Source organism: Arctopsyche grandis, chromosome 3, assembly GCF_051622035.1.
Source record: "Arctopsyche grandis isolate Sample6627 chromosome 3, ASM5162203v2, whole genome shotgun sequence".
NCBI classification, from domain to species: domain Eukaryota; kingdom Metazoa; phylum Arthropoda; class Insecta; order Trichoptera; family Hydropsychidae; genus Arctopsyche; species Arctopsyche grandis.
In genome coordinates, this window is record NC_135357.1 from 18,622,110 (window position 1) to 18,642,832 (window position 20,723).

Sequence of the window (20,723 nt, forward strand, 5' to 3'; positions counted from 1 at the left end):
CTGATGACTGAATCTTGAGAACTGAGCATTAGTGATGAGGACTGAGACGGCGGAAGGGGGTTAGGATGGATACGGCAAGAAACGCATCGCCATTTTTCCTTATTCTTTGACGTCATTTTTTTGTATTTTGTTTCCGAAATCCCCACACAATCATGGTGGAAAGGTTCTTCACAAAGCTCGCACAGCACATAATTAGTCAACAACACAACACTTTTGCATTTATAGCAAATCATTGTTAAGTATTATTAGTTATTAGCGTCACAATTTATAATTTAAATAAGAGAATATTCTCAAAATTTCGCACAAAAATATGTATGAAATAAATAGTTTTTTGTTTAACAATGTTGCATTATGCTGTAATATTGTAAATATGCTCTGGGTTCGAGAGTTAATATATAATTTCAGAAATCAGTTTGATCACGTTCGTTGCCAAACGAATATTTTTAGGATTATCAAAAATAACTATAATATTTCATTTTTGATAAAATATATTACTATTCATTATTTAAATATCAAAAAATACTGATAAAAATGTGAAAAATTTGTTTTAACATAAAATTTAAATGAATTCACAACAAATATTGAATAAATATATATGCAAACAATGTTTGAATTAAATCACAAATTGCTTTCACTTATTTTAATTCGATATGTACAGAATCCTGGAAAAGCAGAATAAACGTAATACAGGCCATGTATTTTAAATATTGTAAAACGCAAAACCACCTATTTAAAGTTTTGCTAGATATTTATCGAAATGAAGAAAAGTGGCCAATTTCAAATATAATGGGTCATATGTATGTACATACATATGTAAACATATATATACATATATGTTTATGTACGATACAATTATTTCTCTCAATATAATTATTTTATATGACAATAAAACAAAACAAAAATATTAACAAACAATACTTTAAGGCTGTCTCGTCACCCATTACCGTTGTTTTGATGTACCCGTTCAATTATTACGCGTTGAAAATCAAAGGAAACGGAAGTTGTTTGATGTTTTTAACGACGTTTTTGGGCTTAACAATGACATTTTATAGAATCGCAAAATATTTACAAAATTGGTGATCAATTTACACAGTGAAAAATTTTACATTGTTCGCAAGCGTCGAGAAATCCCTTTTCCTGTTCATGCAAAATTTCAATGATACTAAATTTCATTCGGGAGAAACGTGAATACAAAAGACGAACAAAGATCAAACATCGACAAGGAGATATTATGAAAGGACGAAGACCAAGATATCGTTGATGGAAACTTCGCCGCAGCCAGCTGTAAGTATCTACGACGCTTAATAGAAACCGGCCCGAATTCCGCTGAATAATTAACCTTGCGTCTCTTGAATTTTTGTCTCGGAAGTCGTAGTACCCACGGGAGAATATAGGAACAGAATGTTCGAGATATTTACACCACTGCTCCGATACCTCAACCTGAGGGACATTATTTTGTCGTGTGGTGGGTATTTTATAATAATAAGTACAAACATACATACATATCTATACAATGCGTATATTTATAAGTTCGCACGTGTATAGAAGTGGGCGTGTTGGGAGCTTAAAATGGTATCGGGCAGGTGACACAAAAAGGAGCAGACAGTGGATCAGGCCACGCAAAAAATGGATAAGGGAGGTCACCGTTGTGTGTGCCCGACGTGATATGACAGCTTTATAAATAGCCGAAATTATTTAATGAAAGAAAAAATATACGTACATATAAATCTGTTCATTTGTTTTCAACTCTTCAGTTAAAAATTTGGCCTTTTTTAACTATTTTAAAATTTCATCAAGTCTTTAAGCTCGATTAAAAAGTGAGTTTCATATAAAAAAAAAACACTTTCGTTACTTTTTTCGTTTGTTATTTATGTATATACAATTACCAAAACAATTCATGTTTTCAATCCAATTAATAAGAAAAAAATCAGTTTAACAATATTGAGAGATTTTGATAGACGTTTAAATCTTATTTTACTTTTTTCTTCTAAAATTATAAGAAATAACCAATTTTGATAATTGAAAACATCTCAATAAGTATGTAAGTACATACGTATAAAACGGAACGTTTCAAATTTTACGAACTTCGGGTAATAAAACCTACATATAATCGTTAAATATTAGGGTTTTTTACTACCTAATTATTTAAATACACATCCTTTCTTCGATTCAGGCTCATTTTCCTTTGTGATTTCGAAGTGGAAACAATATAATTTGAAGAAACATGCCGCAGAACAGAAAAACACGTACGAAGTGTAGCTAATTATATCGAATATGGTGAGTTATAAAGAAATTTCCTTTCATTATTTGGAGAAATTTCTGCTAGAATAAGATGTTCCAAATCTACTGTCTTCAGAATATTGAAGAAAGGACCGGAATTTGGAACGTTACAACGAAAAAAGGGAACTGTACCGTAAATACAGACTTCCAGGAGGGAAGATCGTTTATTGACACGCGAATCATTACACGGCAGGTTCAAAGTTGCTACAAAAATTAGACAAGATGCTCCTGAAAGGTTTTCAATCGACATTAGTGTGGAAACTGTACGTTGACACCTTAGAGATAGTGGACTTTTTGCAAGGAGACCGGCGAAGAAACCGCTCCTCACGGTGGAAATTAAGCGTGCACGCTTGGAATGGGTCAAAACACATCAAATTTGGATTGAAATGGATTGGCAAAGAGTCATATTCTCGAATGAATACAAATTCAACATGATTGGCTCGGGTGGGTTGCAGAATTTCCGGCGTAAATGTGGAGTACGCTACAAGAAAAATTGCACCTGGAATACAGCAAAGCACCCTCAGAGTATAATCATCTGGGGATGTTTTTTTTATTATGGAGTTGGAAAAATTACATTTATGAAAGGGTTCGTGAATGGAGAAATTTACAAAAATATTTTAAAAGAGCATCTCATACCATCAATAGAAAAACACCTTTCTAGGTGTCATGACGTCACATTTCAGGACGATTCTGCACTTTCCCATCGTGCAAAATCGCTAATTTATTTCTTTATGCATTTGAATGTGTACAATAATAATAAAGACAAAAAAATTGATATTTGAATTATTTTTTCAAATGTGAAGACTTATTTACAACAAGTCGGAGTACCAACATTAACTTGGCCTGGAAAAAGCCCCGATTTGAACCCCATCCAGAATCTGTGGAGTATTATTAAATGAAAAATCAGCAAAAATATCATTCCAAACCTTCAATCATTACAAATACTATCCAAAAAATATGATTTGAGGAATTCCCATTACAAATCCTCGAGGAATTCGTAAATTCCATGCTTTGGGGAATTGTCGCAGTCATTAAAACAAAGGGGGAGCAACTAAATACTAAATATTTTTTTATCTTATTTTTATGTGTCAATATGTTGTTATTCAATAATTAAGAAAATGTTCAAAAGTGTTGGGGTTTATTTTCTACAGCAATAATGCGTGAAGAAGCCATCTGGTCGTAAAATATCCTTCACGCTTAATTTGACCTAGTTCGTTTTTTTACATTTTTCCAACATACATATTAACCCAAAATTAACTACAATGATATAAACCATCATTTTAAATCATTTGGGCGTGACTTTAAATCCGAATAAACGCGTAAAATGGTTTTTTCGTGTTTTTGTAAGTCGTTCCGTTTTCAGTGACCGGCACTGTATATGTATATATGTATTTGGATGTTTTCAATTTATTATCAAAATTGGTTATTTCATATAGTTTTGTAAGAAAATAGTATAATAAGATTTAAACATCTATCGAAATTTTTATATATTGTTAAACTGTTTTTTACTTTATCTACATATGTATGTACGTAGTTTTTCTTATTAATTGGATTTAAAACATAAATTATTTAATAAGTATTCGTTTTTTTTAGTGTGAATTTACCGTGAAATCATAAGGAGTGAGTGAATTTTGAGGATGACGCTATATGAAAAATCTCCACACGAATTAATATAAACTACCCGTCCAATTTAAGATAAAAATTTTGTTTAAAAATCAAAATAATAAAAGTATGCGTAAATATATAATAATATTTTATAATAATTAATATATAAATAAATTTACATATAAATAAAGTTAATTAAGTTTTTTTAAATGAAATCTTATTTGATGCGAAACTACAGTTTGAAAATACATTTAAGAGCTATTCGCAGGTCATCTTCAGGTCGTTAAACTCTCTAGAGCTCTGTTCTAAGTAATCTCAGGCGGAGTACTTTTTATATTATATATTTCTATAATACACCCACCGCTATATTGTGGTCCCTTTTGTAAAGCTTTTAACGAGTTTTATATTTATCGCTTAGCTTCATCGTATTTCATTATATCTAACTTGTTCAGGTGTATATAATTTATAACATAATTAATGTTCAGAATTCAAGAAGAGCTTAAATAAATTATTTGCCTGTATACATATAATGCATAGATATAATACATACATACATACATATATCAGGTTTTAGAAATATCAAACAATGGTCGACGCTGTCAAAATGGCGTCGATTAATCACCGGAAGTTTATTTAAATTTGTAAATTTGTGAAAATGACGTCATCGATTTCGGTTTTTTATGAAAAGCATTAATAAAACTATAACATTTAATTTAATTTTCGTCGTAACAAATTAGCAAGATTCTGTGTGATACTATATGAAGATTGGAACGTCTGATATTATTACTTAAATTAGTCGATAAGTACATAAAGTCGGACTTATTTACACTAAAACCCTTTCCTAAATATAAGATACATACATACATAAATCTTTTATATATATATATATATATATATATATATATATATATATATATATATATATATATATATATATATATATATATATCATATATCAATAAAATAATTATAATTAAATTATACACACAAGTTTTACCATTTCATTAAAATCAAACGAAAAACGCTTCGTAATTTCGAAAAATAAAGATGGAATAAATCAAACCGTAAATATACGTATAAGCATATATGTACATAGATATTTTATACATAAGATCTACATAGAACGCATTAGCATTTTCTTCTGAATTTATGATCCGATAATGCGGGGCGCGTGATAATATAAAAAAAGTCGCTAAAGTAATTTAATGTGAATTTAATACACCATTTAACCCCGTTTTCGATAAAATTTAGTTTATTACGCGTTTTTATGAAGATTTAAAAAATTCAAACGATCCGACCAATAAAATTTGGATTTTCCAGACAACGTGTTTTGTATAATGACATAAAGTTTGTGCGAAATTTAATTTGTATATCTATAATAGATATAGTATAATGATTCTCACCTTGCATTTGGGGAAATCTTCATCCTCCCTTTTCGCCCTCCACCCCAAAAGGGGAGGAATGCAGATGAGAGCTGACATCAGCCACACGGCTGCTATCATCACAACTGCACGTGCTGGAGTTCTCTTCTTCAGATATTCTACGGCCTGAAATAAACGATTAAATTTATATACAATATTAAATTTTACAAACAGATACAAATTATAAAACATTGAAGTATGTATGATATTAAAACTATCAAATAGTCAATCAAAAACCTATGCCTGCCTACTTAATCAGACTGAATATCATTTACCGAGTTGCTTACGCCATCCACAGTATCAATTTTATCAACGCTTCTCCATCTTCCAAAGTTTCAGAATACATACTAGATACATTCATATAATATTTCAACCCCATTAAGTAATAATATGACAAAAGGAAAGTTTGTGGGCCACCAACGTGAGTGGGTTCGCGTTCAAGCCCTTATTTCACATTTCTGCACAATTACATCACAATCAATGAGGACCTTGAACTTATTTCCCGACGACAAACTGAAGACCTATTGCTATCATCTCGGCTATTCCCAAAATTTTTGATAATATCCTTCACCGTTTGATTCTTTTGCAGTTCAAAAGATTGTTGTATGATGAGCAGCATGGTTTTTCACCGTGTCGTTCCACTACCACTAATCTTGCCTGCTTTTCATATTATACCATGTCTAAAGTTGACGGTTGTCAATAAGTTGATGTAGCCTACTTTGACTTTCGTAAAGCATTTGATCTTGTTAATAATGACGCTCTTATGATCAGATTAGCTGAAGTGGGCTTTTCTCCACGTCTTCTTAAACTCTTTGATTCTTATCTTAGTGATAGGAAGCAATTTGTTAGATATGGTATTTATGAATCTCCTTCATAGTTTACGCAATCTGGTGTAACTCAGGGGTCCACATTAGGCACTTTATTATTTACTATAGTTATTAATAACCTCCCTTAAGTACTACGCAGTGCTTCATGTCTCTTGTTTTCAGACGACGTTAAATTATTTTTTTCTGTTAAGGATGAGAGGCCAGCCTCTCTCCTTCGAGCGGATATTAACGCTGTTTTAGAGTTCAGTTCTAGTTTAGGGCTTGAACTGAATACTAGTAAATGTGCCATTATGAGTTATGGACGTGCGAATTTGCTCTATTGTCACGGATATTCCATCGGATCCATATTGTTGAAGCGTGTGGAGTCTATGGTCAACTTGGGTATCACTTTTGATCCTCAATTCTCCTTTCACAACCACATCAATACAGTCGCTGACGTTTCCTTTCGTCGACTTGGATTTGTCTTGAGATATGCTAGGTTATTCTCCAACCCCTTGTCTTCTCGCTAGCTTTTCAACTCGCTTGTTAGAAGTAAGCTAGAGTATAATGCGATTGTGTGGAATCCGCATGAAGCAAACTACTCTCTTATTATCGAAAAAGTGCAAAAAGCATTTCTTCGTTTTCTTTATAAGAAAGAGTATGGGTACTGCCCATATCTCTACCCTACTCCTTTCCTTTTGGGCATGCTTGGGTATAATTCCCTTGAACTTCGGAGAAACTTCTCGTTAATTCGTTTCGTTCTCCAGCTCCTGCGTGGTAATACGTCATGCCTGTTGTTGCTGGAACAGTTGTTACTTCATGTCCCTAATAATTATGTGCGCGGTAGACATCATCATTTGATGGTTGTACCTCCTGCTTGCACAGTTCTTTTTCGAATGGCTCCTATACCAAGAGCTATTCGACTTCTCAATAAAATCGTTGCTGCCGTCCCTGAATGTGACATTTTCCACCTTGGTGAGCGTAGATTATCGGATATTATTTTAACATATTTATCTGGTAACCTGCGCTCATCATTATTTTCTTAATTATGTGATGTATGGGTGGAATCTTGATCTACTCTCTTCCATTCGGGCCTCGCTATGATTTTTTTTTTATTTATATATTGTTTTATTTTATGTTACTTTTTCTTTTTATTTCTCCTTATGTACATTTTTATGTACTATATTTCTTTTGTTAATATGAAACTAAGAATGTGATTTTTGGATTTCATTTTGATTCTTTTTCTTTTGTTTTCTGTTTTTTATTTTATTATTTTTTTTTTATCATGTTTTTTCTGCTTTTGCATTTTTGCTTTTTATTTTATGTATTTTATTTTTCTGTTTTTCTTAATCAAATGTAGGCCATTGTGGCGCATTAGGTTCTTCCTGTAAAGCCACTACATTATATTTGCTCAGTTTATGCATGTCGCTACGAAACCAAAAGCACAACCTTTAGATTTATGATGACAGCAGCAGCGAACGCTGGAGACGCACTGTACTGAATTTAATAACGGCTATAATTCAAACCGTTGATTTATAGTAATGATATTCTATCATTGTATTTACGAAGCACATTTTGGATTATCTTTTATTTTTTTAATACTGTAATCGATAGCTATGTATGCTTCTCTCTGGAATTAATCGATGTTCGAAAATCTAAATCATTGCGACATTTCGTAGTATGAATTGTTGGCGAAAATGCTATTATACAGGTAGATAAATCTGTAGATCTTTACAGAATATTTTCAAAACGCTCTATGATATTCTCTATTAAATTTGATATACATACATATGTATTTGTATTTCTAGAATACCCCTCTCAGCTAATAAAACTAGTAAATAATACATAAATTATTACAAAAACATTTTTCAGTACCAATTCAAGCATCTCAATAGTTAGATGTATTATTTTTCCTATATAGATATTGAAACGACAAGGTTTTATATAATAATTGGTTAAACGTTTCCCAACGAATTGGTATTTAAGTCGGTGAACTCTTATCCGTTAATCCAGTTTAAAACTTCGATAAATTCGTTTCAATTCATTTGATTACATCGCTTTAAATTTATATTTAATTTATTTAATTTGTTTGAACGTAAATGCTTTACCGGTTTCATATACATATGTACTTCGTTTTTCAATCGTTCAATGCCATATATTCATTCAAATACCCCAAGATTAAACCACTTTAAGATGAAAACCTACATACGCGCATACATGATATAATCGTGCATATATAATATATTCGACTATTATCTTGAGGAGCCTTCTAAAGTTAGCTGAGAATAACTAAAGATAGTGTGTAGTTTGCACAATTAGTATTGACAAGCAATGTTTCCTAACATACTTTCATTTACATCACTGATATTTTATGCTATCATCACATTATAACAATCTGAATAAATTTAATTGAATCAATTTATTATAATATACGACTCCCTAATTTATTTCTGCGCTTAATTCAGTAGATTCAATACATATTATATCCCAATAATAAATGGAAGGGCTTAGATTCTTCACGGTTTGCCGAAGATCGATTCCGTTTGGAGTTCTTCCACTATCGTTATTATACATATGCACTTCCAATTGAAGAAACATTCATAGATTCATATGTAATACATACAAACATATATGTATGGATGTTCATACATATTTTCTTCCTTTTTATTTCTCTAGTCTGACCCTGTCTGGATCAATAGCGTCACTTTCTTCTCCCGCCTACGAGTGCTTTCGCGTCAAACTCCACATATACACTACAAGTATTATACCTAGTAGCGCACTATACAAAAGCTTGAAGGATTTCCTTTCAAATGCAACGTTATTTTCCGCTCCGAAATGATATTCTTTCAAGCAAGTTTGATTGTCATTCAAATTTCGTCTAGTTTTATTTGCAATGCTGTATTTTCCTACACAAATGTTACACAACATTCGCTTATCTCACAAATAACAATAAAAACATGCTCGATACAAATCAAATTCAGGAAAAATATGCTTCAATCGTGCAGTAAATCATCCTATTTTTCGAAATTGAATGGCCAATACATAAAAATTTCACTGACAAGATTCTCGGAAACATATTATATCGTTCTTATATATAAACATATTATGTACATATATATTTTATCTCGTTTAACTTTCCAATAATTTTTTAACGTCACTCTGTTTTTGACAAATTATACAAAAATATGACAAAATCAAATAAATTTACGGATCGTTGAGGATACGTCACGTAATAGTATAAAAATACTGAAGAATTTTGTGAATCGAAGTCGAAGCTGTCACTTAATGTTAATTAATCAATTTCAGGCTCCGTTCGAACTTGGCAATGAAATGGTTTATTTTACATTACCAGTCATTCCAGATTATTTTCCGCATTCCAAATACAATTTTACCCGAAAATTTTCGTTTGAATATAATGTAGCGACTATTATCCTTGAACTTACAATTTACGATTCGAAAATCGATTTCTTCCGGGAGAAAATTGGAATGATTTTCAGTTTTGAAATATAAACACTTTACAACAGTGAGCTACATAAAACACAGTGGGACTTAAATATCGCTTTTATTATCGTTTACGGCACGCTCAAGCATTAAACTCTTAAATAAATATTGGCGGACGCAGAGTTGGCTGTTCAAACGAGTTAATTGTTTGTGGTTAATGCGAAAACTGTTGTTTCATACGGCGAACACTGAAAATTCAGTAAAAATAAATCTCACAAATCTATTTCTAAAATGCTGATGTGTAAGCGAAGGTTATATACACATTCAAAATAACATAATCACCACTTAAAAACAACCCAGTATTTGCTTATTCTGCGCGATAGTAATTTCAACATTTTATAACTCATCTGTTACTATGTATGTATGTATCTAATAATGTTTGGTTTTATTTACTTGCATTTAATCAATTTTGTTATAATTTTATTATGAAAATATAAAATAAATTAATAAATCAGGAAGATTGCTATCCTAATAAAATTTTTATTATTTTATATGTAGACTGACTTAATTGTGACAGGCAGCTTCGCTTAAGTATGTGCATTGGTACAAATGCGTGTGATTATTTTCAATATTTAATCATATCTGGAATATAAGATATATGTACATGAATAATTTTCATTTACATTATGTTCTTCTTTCCGGTCACTTTCGGTCTGAGGGTCGTTACTTTCCCTTCAACTTTCATAATGCGGCCCGTCATGGTCCCCCAGCCCTCGCGACACCCTGCAGCTCGCAGCAGCCCTAACTTCTTAGCCCTATCTTGTTGGGAATCGTCCTCTTCCTCTGCTTCCCTCAACGCTTCCCAAAACGACCATTTATTCCAGGTTGTCCTGATGTGTTCAAAGAACTGGAGGATACGCTCAAGACAAATAGTCTCTGTATATGTATGTATATGATAGCCTATCGCCAGCCCTAAGCTCTTGCAGGATGAAGGCATTGTTTATTCTTGCTGTCCAGGAGATTTTACCCCTCCATCTCCAACACCACATCTCAAAAGTGTATATTCTCTGCCTTTCTCTACTTCGTACCGTCTATGTCTCCACTCCGTATAGAAATACGGGGAAGACCAGAGCTCGGACCAGACGCATTTCGTGATGCCTCGGTCTTTCCAAATTTTGCTCAGTTTTGATACTGAGCTTTTTGCCATGCCTTTTTATTTCCGTCTCACATCCTCCGTCATCCGATAACATTGATCCGATATAAATTAACTCGTGTACAACTTCTAGATCAGATACAGCATCCGTCCACACCAGTTGGCCATGTCGATCCATTATCATAATCTTTGTTTTAGAGTCCAAATATTCTGCTTTCGTGTTGCAAACGACGGAGATAATCTGCCATTTCCTCTTCGGAGTTGACTATGAGAGTGGCGTCATTGGCGTATCTGAAATTCGATATGCTTTAACCCCCCATTTTTACCCCTCCCCCCCCCCCTAGTCTTCAAGCGTCCATCTCATGATATACTCCCCAATGTATATTTTATTCATGTAGACAATTTAAATGCGACTTTTTTCGCAGTGCAATAAGAAATTTTTTGAAATTCTTCCAATTGAAAACCTTGCTTAAGTGGAGTTAACTCAACAAATTTGTAAAAAAAACAGTTTAATATCAAATTTAATTGGCAAAAGCATTGAAATCCAAAATTTGGATCTAAATATATGCAAATAGTTCGGCTAAAACCGTATTTTGAAATGTTTCGCAAATATGATTAAGATTATCAGAACAGTAAAAAGTTGTTTCCGTGTAAGTATTTCAAGAGCACAAAATTAAATTCATTCTCTAAAGTCTGCTGCAAAAAATTTAACATTCGCAGACTATTTGGAAAAAAATTTGTAATACTAAAAATACTCCCGGTTCATGAACAAACGATATAAAAGTAAATGTTTTGTACAAATGCAATTTTAACGTACATGTGTATGCATATGTAAAAAAGTACATAAAATAAAATAAACATAATAAAAACTCACCTGCGTTATACTCCAATATCGATCCAGCGATATGAGGCATAGATTCATGATGCTGGCCGTGGACAAGAGCACATCCATAGCTGAATATATTTCGCACCACCAGTAACCAAATATCCAATAGCCCATGAGCTCGTTGGCCAGCGAGAACGGCATTATAACAAGTCCTAGGAAGAAATCGGACACGGCCAACGAAGCGATGAACCAATTCTGTATGTTCTTGAGCGCTTTCTCCGTCGCAATAGCGATGATCACCAGCATATTTCCCACGACGACCATGATCATCAAGATGGTAACGATAAACGACGCGATGATGATGTGCAGTAACGAATAGCCACTGGGATACCCCGCATTGTACACGATCACCGTTTGATTCAGATAGCTGTCGTTTATCGCCGATCCTGACAGCGTTATATTCGAGTCCTGGCCGGTTCCATTGCCAAGACCCTGCAATGCCGAGTACTCATCTTGGGTGATAAACGACGATGGAAACGAGCTGTAGTTGGCCAACATGGGATACGTTCCGTTCGGCATTTTCGCCTTTGTTCTTCCTTGCTCTTCACGAAGGACCTCAATTTCTACGACAATCATTCGACGACCCGTACATCGATCCAATATCTAATATGATTTAATATATATGTATATGTATATTCTGAGACTTTTCGTTTTTTAATTAAACCATATAAATATATACATATATACATATATAAACGTATACGTACAGAAGAAAAGTATAGGCACAGAATTTATTACTTTTTTGTTTTTTTTTTTAAACAAATACTTACAATATTTATTATATAAGAGTCAACCAACTGATTCTGGTGGAAGTGGATGTAATTTACGAATAAAATAATGGAAACGTATTATATTTTGATGATTTCGGTTTTTTGGTCCCGTTAAAAATTGTTCAGTTTTTTTTACTATTATAAAATTTTTATTTAACATTCAATGCGTTCAAAGTATATAAGTACGTACTCAACGTCTATTCACATTTTTTTCACTTCTTTTTCTTTTTAGTTTTCCCGCACAAGTTTATGAGTTTATTCGGCAATGCGTTCGTATTATATATTTTATTTATTTTTAGTACAAACATAGCACTATGTGCATTTAAATTGCTCAGTTTCGCCAACGTAACGTGCACATTGAATATTTTAACAGTACTCTTATTTTTTAAGATACGCGTATAAAAATGTCTTCTGTTTTTGCTTAAATATTATATTGTAATATCCAAACTATACAATTAAACTATCTACTTTTTTATGTACCACACACGATTCATCAAACTCATAAAATTTCTATTGAATAAAAGTCTAAAGCAATTAAACAATCATATGGCACTATCGCATAGTGTCATCGAAATGGAAACAATCCACTTGCATTGAAATTGCTATCCAGATTATAATATGTTGAACAGTAAAAGACGCCACATACACGTAATATTAAACGATATATTGTTGTATCTCATCGATTGCATCGAATTATTGCCGATATTGATTTTATGCTGATTCCTCGTTTTTGTTGATCAATTTTTTTTCAAGGTATCGCGAACAGGTATAGTGGTTATAAAAGCGTGGTGGCTAGAAACCACTTAACCGCGAGGCTTGTTTGTTGTTTGGCTGTTAGCGAAATTGAAAACACTCGTTTTTTTACGAGAGGCGACACCGCGAATTCAGCGCAAGGGGTGGGGGTGTAATGTAGAGAAAGGGGAGTAAGAGAGGCTAATGGCGCTGAAATCGCTTTTAGCTTGGTTCGAATAAATTATTCTGCGACTGGAAAAAACTAAACGTGCGGCTTTTGAGGAGTTAAAGCGAGCGATTCGCGATAAGCATAATTAACGAGATTGACGCGGGCGTCCAAGTCTGAAGCTCAATTTGACATATTTAAGAAACGCCACGTAGAGTGGCCCATTAGCGTTGGATTTTGTGGTGGCTTTTGGGCGAGCGGTTTGGGAGGACCGGCTCGTAATCAATCATCAGTTGGCAGGATAAGGGTTCTGAAGCTCAGGTGCGCTGAAGCTTGCGGTCCTTTATGTCCTTTCAGATCTCGATCGTTTGTATCGTCTCAACCGAGCTGGTCGTTTGGTTTCGATCCGGACCGACCGCGTCCGGCGCGATCATTACGTCGCTTTTCACACCACTTTTGCCTTGCACGTCACCATTTCGAGTCGTCACTTTTCCCCGCACTTTTCCGGCAGAATATCTTAATTACTGTGGTCGCGTGCGCGGGGACAGTCGAAAGTTTTCACTTCATGGGTCCCTCATTTCATTGCCGTATCTTCTGAAATTGGATCTCCTGAAACAATATTTTTTTTTTAATTAGCTATTTTGTTTTACACATAAATATATGTACATATTTACTAAAACCATCATCGAGTATTATTGAACCTCATTTTAAGCAATTAAAACTTCTCCCGAAAAAAAATCTTAGTTGCTGATACTTCGCAGACAAAAAAATATTTATTTAATACAGGCTAAAAGCTAATGTCTATATATGTATATAATGAATGTCTGTGTGTTTGTGTGTGTCTCGAATAGGCTCCTAAACCACTGAACCGATTACGAAGGAACTTTCAGGATTTATTGTATGCATGTCCGGGAAGATTATTGTGAAAAAAAACGGGAAAAAACGGAAAAGGAAACGGGAAAAACGAGAATGGGTGTCATTGCATTTTTCCGACAAATGGGAACGGGAACGGGAACGAGAACGGAAACGGGAACGGGGTAGGGAAAGGGAACGGGAATTGCATGCGTTATTGTGGCGTTGCAACGCATGCCGGGTTCAGCTAGTCAAATATGAAATTTAACAATTGTAAATTCATTATTTATTTATTTATTTATTCATTTATTTATTACAAAAATTTCAGAAAAAAAAACACTACATTTTCAAAAATAAAAATGTATAATATATCTTATATATATATATAATTTCGAAAGAGACTTTGTATGTATGTTTGTTTGTTTGGTTCGTAGAATCCGTGATGTTCAATTTAATAAAAAAAACAAATGAATATTGAATATTCATTTATTTTTTTATTAAATAAAACTATTCAAATAAATTAAAAAAAATGTTTACTATTAGATTGGCAATGTTTAAGCGGTTTATATTACAAATACCGAACGAAGCCGGGTAAAAACACTAGTAATTCATAAAGAAATAAGTGCTTCTTTCAGCCGATGGCAATCGACTTAAATTATAAACAGAAAGTTTCAATTCTTTTACAGCTAGGTTTTTCAGTGTTTCAAAAAATTTAATTATACATACATACATACATATAAATGTGGTTAAAATTTAGAATAGTATATCCAATGAATTAATAGATTTTTGTAACTTAGTTTAAAATACACTTGATGATTTCATTAAAATAAATGGGTTTTTTTCTTCCTCTTTACAAGGCTAAAATGTATGTACATATAAATGTGGTTAAAATTTAGAATAGTCTATCCAATGAATTAATAGATTTTTGTAACTTAGTTTAAAATACACTTGATGATTTCATTAAAATAAATGGGTTTTTTTCTTCCTCTTTACAAGGCTCGTCTAAGGTTAATTTCGCAAGCGATTCAGTATGTTTTCCTACACTCTTCCGATCGAAACTTTGCCATTTTGCGTGGTTTGGTCAGCGATGGAAATGTAAATCGATTCTGATAGTTCGATGTTGAAAAATAATCGTAATAGACACGTTAAAAAATGCTACGATTTTGACCATCTTGACGTTTACTGGTAAGTAGAAATATATTTTCTTTCCGCCACCCCCTCTTTTTGTCAGATTTTAGTTATTTCAACGCCTATAACTTTATCTCTTTCACACTATATCTTATATAATTTTAAAAAGTAAAGTTTATCTTTTGTATTTCTTCTTGTTTGTTTTATTTTCGACTATTTTGAGGGGTTTATATTTTCTTTTCGGTTTTTTTTTTATTTTTACTCTCATTTTTTTCATTATCTTATTTAATACTGTACTACTGTTTGCTTATCAAACCTCTTGGGTCCATCGGCTTTGCCGCCTTTCCGAAGTATTCTTAAATAAATAAATATATAGACTTCAAAAATACCAAAATATAGAATTTCTTGATGTTTGATATTAAAGATTTTAATATATTTATGTAGAATACATACAAACATATGTACGTGTTCAACCGGAGCGAAAAACGCGAATTTTGGATTTTCATCGATGAACCTACATAGTGGTAAAATTTTTTCGTTAGAAATGTTAAATATAAAATTTTATTAATTTTAAACAATATCCTGTATATTTGATAAATCGATTGGTTGGAGGCACAGGACTTGTGATTTTTTAAACGTTCTCTTAAACGACTTTATCAAGTTGAATGTTTTTTTATACGTCATTTTTTTGTTTTTTTTATAAAATATAAAATTAAAAAAAAAAATTATAAACGTCATTTTATATTTACCATTGCGGGTTTTTGCCTGAAGGTGACACTTATGGCCAAATTTGTACATATGTACTTTATATAAATAACATTATTATAGATTTAGAATATGTTCAAATAATGTTGAAATATTTTCAAATAATGTTAATGATTGAAATGAGGATATGTTGCCAATTCGTTTGGAACCGTTTCAACAATAAAATCAAATAAAGTTGTAGATTCTGATTAAAAAGGATTGACTTGGAGTCAGATAGTACCTACATACATACATATATGTATGTATATCCAAGCAACACTGGGCCAGAGATTGAAGTCATTGCCCCCCAGTTTATAGTATTATGTATATGCAAACCACTGAGTTAATATGTTTCTGGTTTCAAATGTAAATCTACAGTTAACTAAATACTATCTCGTAGTACTTTGACCGTGTACGATTTCTAATAAAGGTTATAATTAGAGCCCGATGCGAAGTAGTTCTTTAATTTTCCATTTTTCTTCACTTTCACCAAATAATATAAAATATATACTATATAAATATACATAATTCCAATGATAGTTGTATGCTTAGATTTCAATAAGGGGGATGCTTTTACTTTCTTAACATTCATATTATTTCAAGATTCGTTTTCCGAGCATGCTCGCATTTTAATTTTTATATGTATATTCGATTGACGAGGGTAGAATAAAATTGAAATGTTTGAAAATTGAACTGACAGAGCGAAAAGCGTGAAAAATAGGAGAATGAACGTCGGTCGTTCAGGAATTTCAACTGATGGAAAATACACAGAATGCAGAAATTGGAAAATGTATGCGATAGAATAGGTACATTCCTCTGAAAAATATCACTGTATTGAATAAAGCTAAAACGTGTCCAATACAAATTCACTCTACCGAGACTTGAAGAGATTCTATTAACGCGATAGTATTCATCGTAGATGTGTGCAATGCGAGCTATGAAATTTATCGTGTAAATTGACGAGATTTATCCAAAACTCTTTGAAACAATGTGAATGCTCAATCTTCCTTAGCGCAAATCATAATTCACTTGTGCGCGTATAAAACTTTACAATCTGATTCCGCACTCCAATGAAGGTATTCTCGTGCTTTTCATACACTTCCTCCATTTCTCGGAATCTTTTATTTGAACGAAAGAAAAGCGTTTTTCATCTCACACTCTCGTAAATTTTGCGGTCGACCGGTTTTCTCCTCTAAAATATAATATATAGAAATATTCGTATATTATATTTTCAACACCTAGTGGCTATATACAATAATAAAGAAATACGTTTACACGGTGAAATTCTTAACAAACGGTCTCAAAAGAAACGATTTTTCACACAAAAGATCCTAAATGATTTGTTTAAATATAGTACAATGAAATTCGAAATAATTTCACTCCGATTTGTTTATTTTCACAGAAAGTATTTTGATGTCTTGTACATCTACGAAACATTTCATGTTGTTGGAGTTACAAATCAAACAATAAAATGAAAAATTAATCGATTATTTAATGTCATTAAATAATCTTCACAACTTATCAAACAAAGATAAATAAAGATAAGCTTCATCAAAATAATTTGTTGAAATAAACAACACCGAATGCATCGGTATTCAATGTGCAAACATCATAACCATGAAGTGCACGATACCATTGGAACAAACGAACATTTTTCATATTTTATGAAAATTAAATACATTTATTTTCTGACATTCACACAAAATCACCAATAGATATTATATAATTCATAAAACAGCTAATAATAAACGCAATATTATTAAAAGGAAAATTGCGCAGAAAAATCTGGTTTTTTCGTATATAAAACTACAATAATCCCATTAAAATTAACTGATTTTATATAATCCAACCAAATACTCTCTAAACCCACTAAAATCGTTATTCTTTCATGTTTATCACTAGTAAAACATTTTATATATGTACATTATAGTTCGTAATTGGAACAGTTTTTTACAAGCTTTTTATTAGGTGCACTTTGTTAGTTTAGTGACATTCCTGCCCGTCAAAAAATTATGATCTGATTTTGATCTTACCGACATACGGGGGTTAGCTAACATTGAAGTAAGTTAATATCTCCAACATGAAGCTAGAAATCAACAAACTCATTAAAAATTACATTGACACCTTGTGTCAGACTGAAGCGATGACAGTTGGCTATCCAAACATGTCTTTCAACCGCCCCTTCACAACTCACAAGCTAAACAATTACACAGTTATAACCAGAGATTGGCAGACAAGTTGCTTTTGTTTTTCCCACGAAAAATAGTCCTCTATTGTTAATTTCTATTGGCCTTTTTTTGAACCATTTTTTGTGAGCCAAGGCAACTTGTCCGCCGATTTCTGGTTATAACAGTAATTTTTTTCACTCTTTTTACTTTCATCTCATATAAACTTAATATTAAAAGCTTTCTCACGCACATACGTAATACTTTATTAATACTTTCTCATATGCGTTTCAAATAAATTTAATAAACTTACATACATTGGTGAAATTTGCGGCCTAACTATTGAAATATTTTGGTTTCACTTTTACATCATTGTTAAAGCTCGTCTGGTATCTGATCTCATCACGCTACTTTTAAGTCACCGAAGACTTTAAAATAGTATTTAAAATGAGAAATTTTATGAGAATTGCATTACAATGTTGCATTCAAACAGCTGCCACAAAGCAAACATTTGGTCACAACTCTTCGTGTATCCAATTTCAGAGTGTTGGACAGAGCTGGTCCGGAGCGTCCACACTCCTCATCGGAGGAACAATGAAGGTCGTGATCCTCAAGAATGAGAGTCTCGACAAGAATATATTTAGGATCAAGGCTTTTTTCTGTCGGGCGAGCCTACTGTGAAATTAGCAGGGTGGAATTACTAAATGTACTACGCATTGAGGAATTACACTGCTCTAAATTACGTGACAAAACACAAAATTCTAGAACTTTAAAAGGCATAAAATAAAATAAATTATGGTCAAACTGTATCTTTTAACAAGCTTTTTATTGGTGTTATTGCTATACCGTTTGTAATTGTGACAAAATATTTGAAAAAGTCAATAATAAAGCTCCTTGGTAAAATTTTAATTTACATACATATGTATAATATACAATACCTACATATTTTTTATGAGAAAAATTCAACAAAATTAAAATTTCAAAGATTTTAAACTGAATTAAATTAACAACGAAAATAAATCTCCGTCATATATAGGGCTCACTCGTATATTTGTCAAATTATACATGTGTAGAAAGACTACATACGTCCATCAGTCAACCTACAAAAGGCCATTCGAGGGAAATAAAATTAAAAACAAACGCTTTTTTATGGAAAACTCGCCACAAACAGACATACACACACACGCACACACACTTTTACAAATTAATTGTAGTCCAACGTACGTTCCAAGCCGTCGGTATGGGAGGCGTCGCGACGCCTGGAATAAAACATTTCCTTCGGCGTCCGTTTTCTCAGCGGTCGCAGGGAGAAAGGAGTCGAAAGTGGGATGGGTGGGCGAGATGGAAGAAGATGTGGGGGATTTAATTAAAAACCCTCGTTGGCGTTTGCGTTGGGCGGCCTCTTCACACGATGGTTCGTGGTACTCGGCAGCAGCCTAACACAGACACAGACTAACACTGACAGTCAGAGGGAGCAGTTAACACGGGTGCCCGCGGCCGAATCACGCCGGATATTTATATACCGTGGGGTGAGTTGTGGGGGGACCGCACTCTATTAAGGGGGATCCCTCCACGACATCAATTTCTCAGCGTGGGGCCCCAACAAAGGTGTCCCACCCGCCCGCCAACATTCTGTTAACTGAAATCTCAACTCAACGACTCCGATAGTCACCTGTTATACGATACTCAGACAAACGCATTAATATTTATTTTTAAATCATTCGTAAGTACAAGCTAATTTGCACACATAAAAACAACATCAAAAATTGAAAATGTTCTTCCAAAAATTCTCAAGATCATTTTGCATGAATAAGGACGTCTTATTCATACAATTTTTACTTTCTTAATGTAAAACTGCATACGTCGTTATATGAGGATCTACATGTATTCATACATACACATGAGCTGTTACATTTAAAAATGGCGGAAGTCTAATTTTCATTTCCAAAAACACTATTTCTGTTTGACTTTCACAAATTCACAAATTGTTCTTATTTATTTTAATTCGATATGTCCAGAATCTTGGAATAGCAGAATAAACGTATTACAGGCCACAAGTATTTTTAAATATTGTTAAATGCAAAACATTATATTAAATTTTTTGCGAGATATTTTTCGAAATGAAGAAAAGTGGACTTATGGCACATTCAATTATAACGGCTCATATATAGGGTAGGTGTGGTACGAAAATACATATGTCATCTTAAAAATTGCACGAAATCCGAGCTTATTTCTCGCTATAACAATAAGGTTTGTGTCGTTTAATAGAACAAAAATGGATGCAGTGACTAGTTGGCATGGTAACTATGGCCAATTCAAAGTATTGTGTCAAAGTTATACTAAAAATGTTTGAAATTTTGTGAGGACTCTTACACAACCATTGGAAACGAAACTATTATAAATCCCAATGATGTTCAGAAAACAAATGTGCAAAGATACTGCTAACAACGATGAATTAAATGAAACTTTGTAAAATAAGAACTCGGGTATTTTCATTTTATTAAAACACGTAGTATCTCGCTTAAGCAATTTCAAACCCTGTAATTTTTTTAAGAAAGTATGTACATCTAAATG

The 20,723-nt window shown here is 32.7% G+C and overlaps 1 protein-coding gene across 1 annotated transcript in view; it reads right to left on the bottom strand.

Moving 5' to 3' along the window:
* Positions 1-12,303, bottom strand: part of Octalpha2R (alpha2-adrenergic-like octopamine receptor) — a 223,323-nt gene extending 211,020 nt beyond the window's left edge. Inside the window, exons 1-2 of the mRNA XM_077427801.1 lie at positions 11,581-12,303; positions 5,289-5,432 (exon numbers count right to left, since the gene is read on the bottom strand). Coding sequence (XP_077283927.1) covers positions 5,289-5,432; positions 11,581-12,168 — 732 coding nt within the window. The 5' untranslated portion in view covers positions 12,169-12,303. The remainder of the gene's footprint in view (positions 1-5,288; positions 5,433-11,580) is intronic.
* Positions 12,304-20,723: the final 8,420 nt, after the last annotated feature.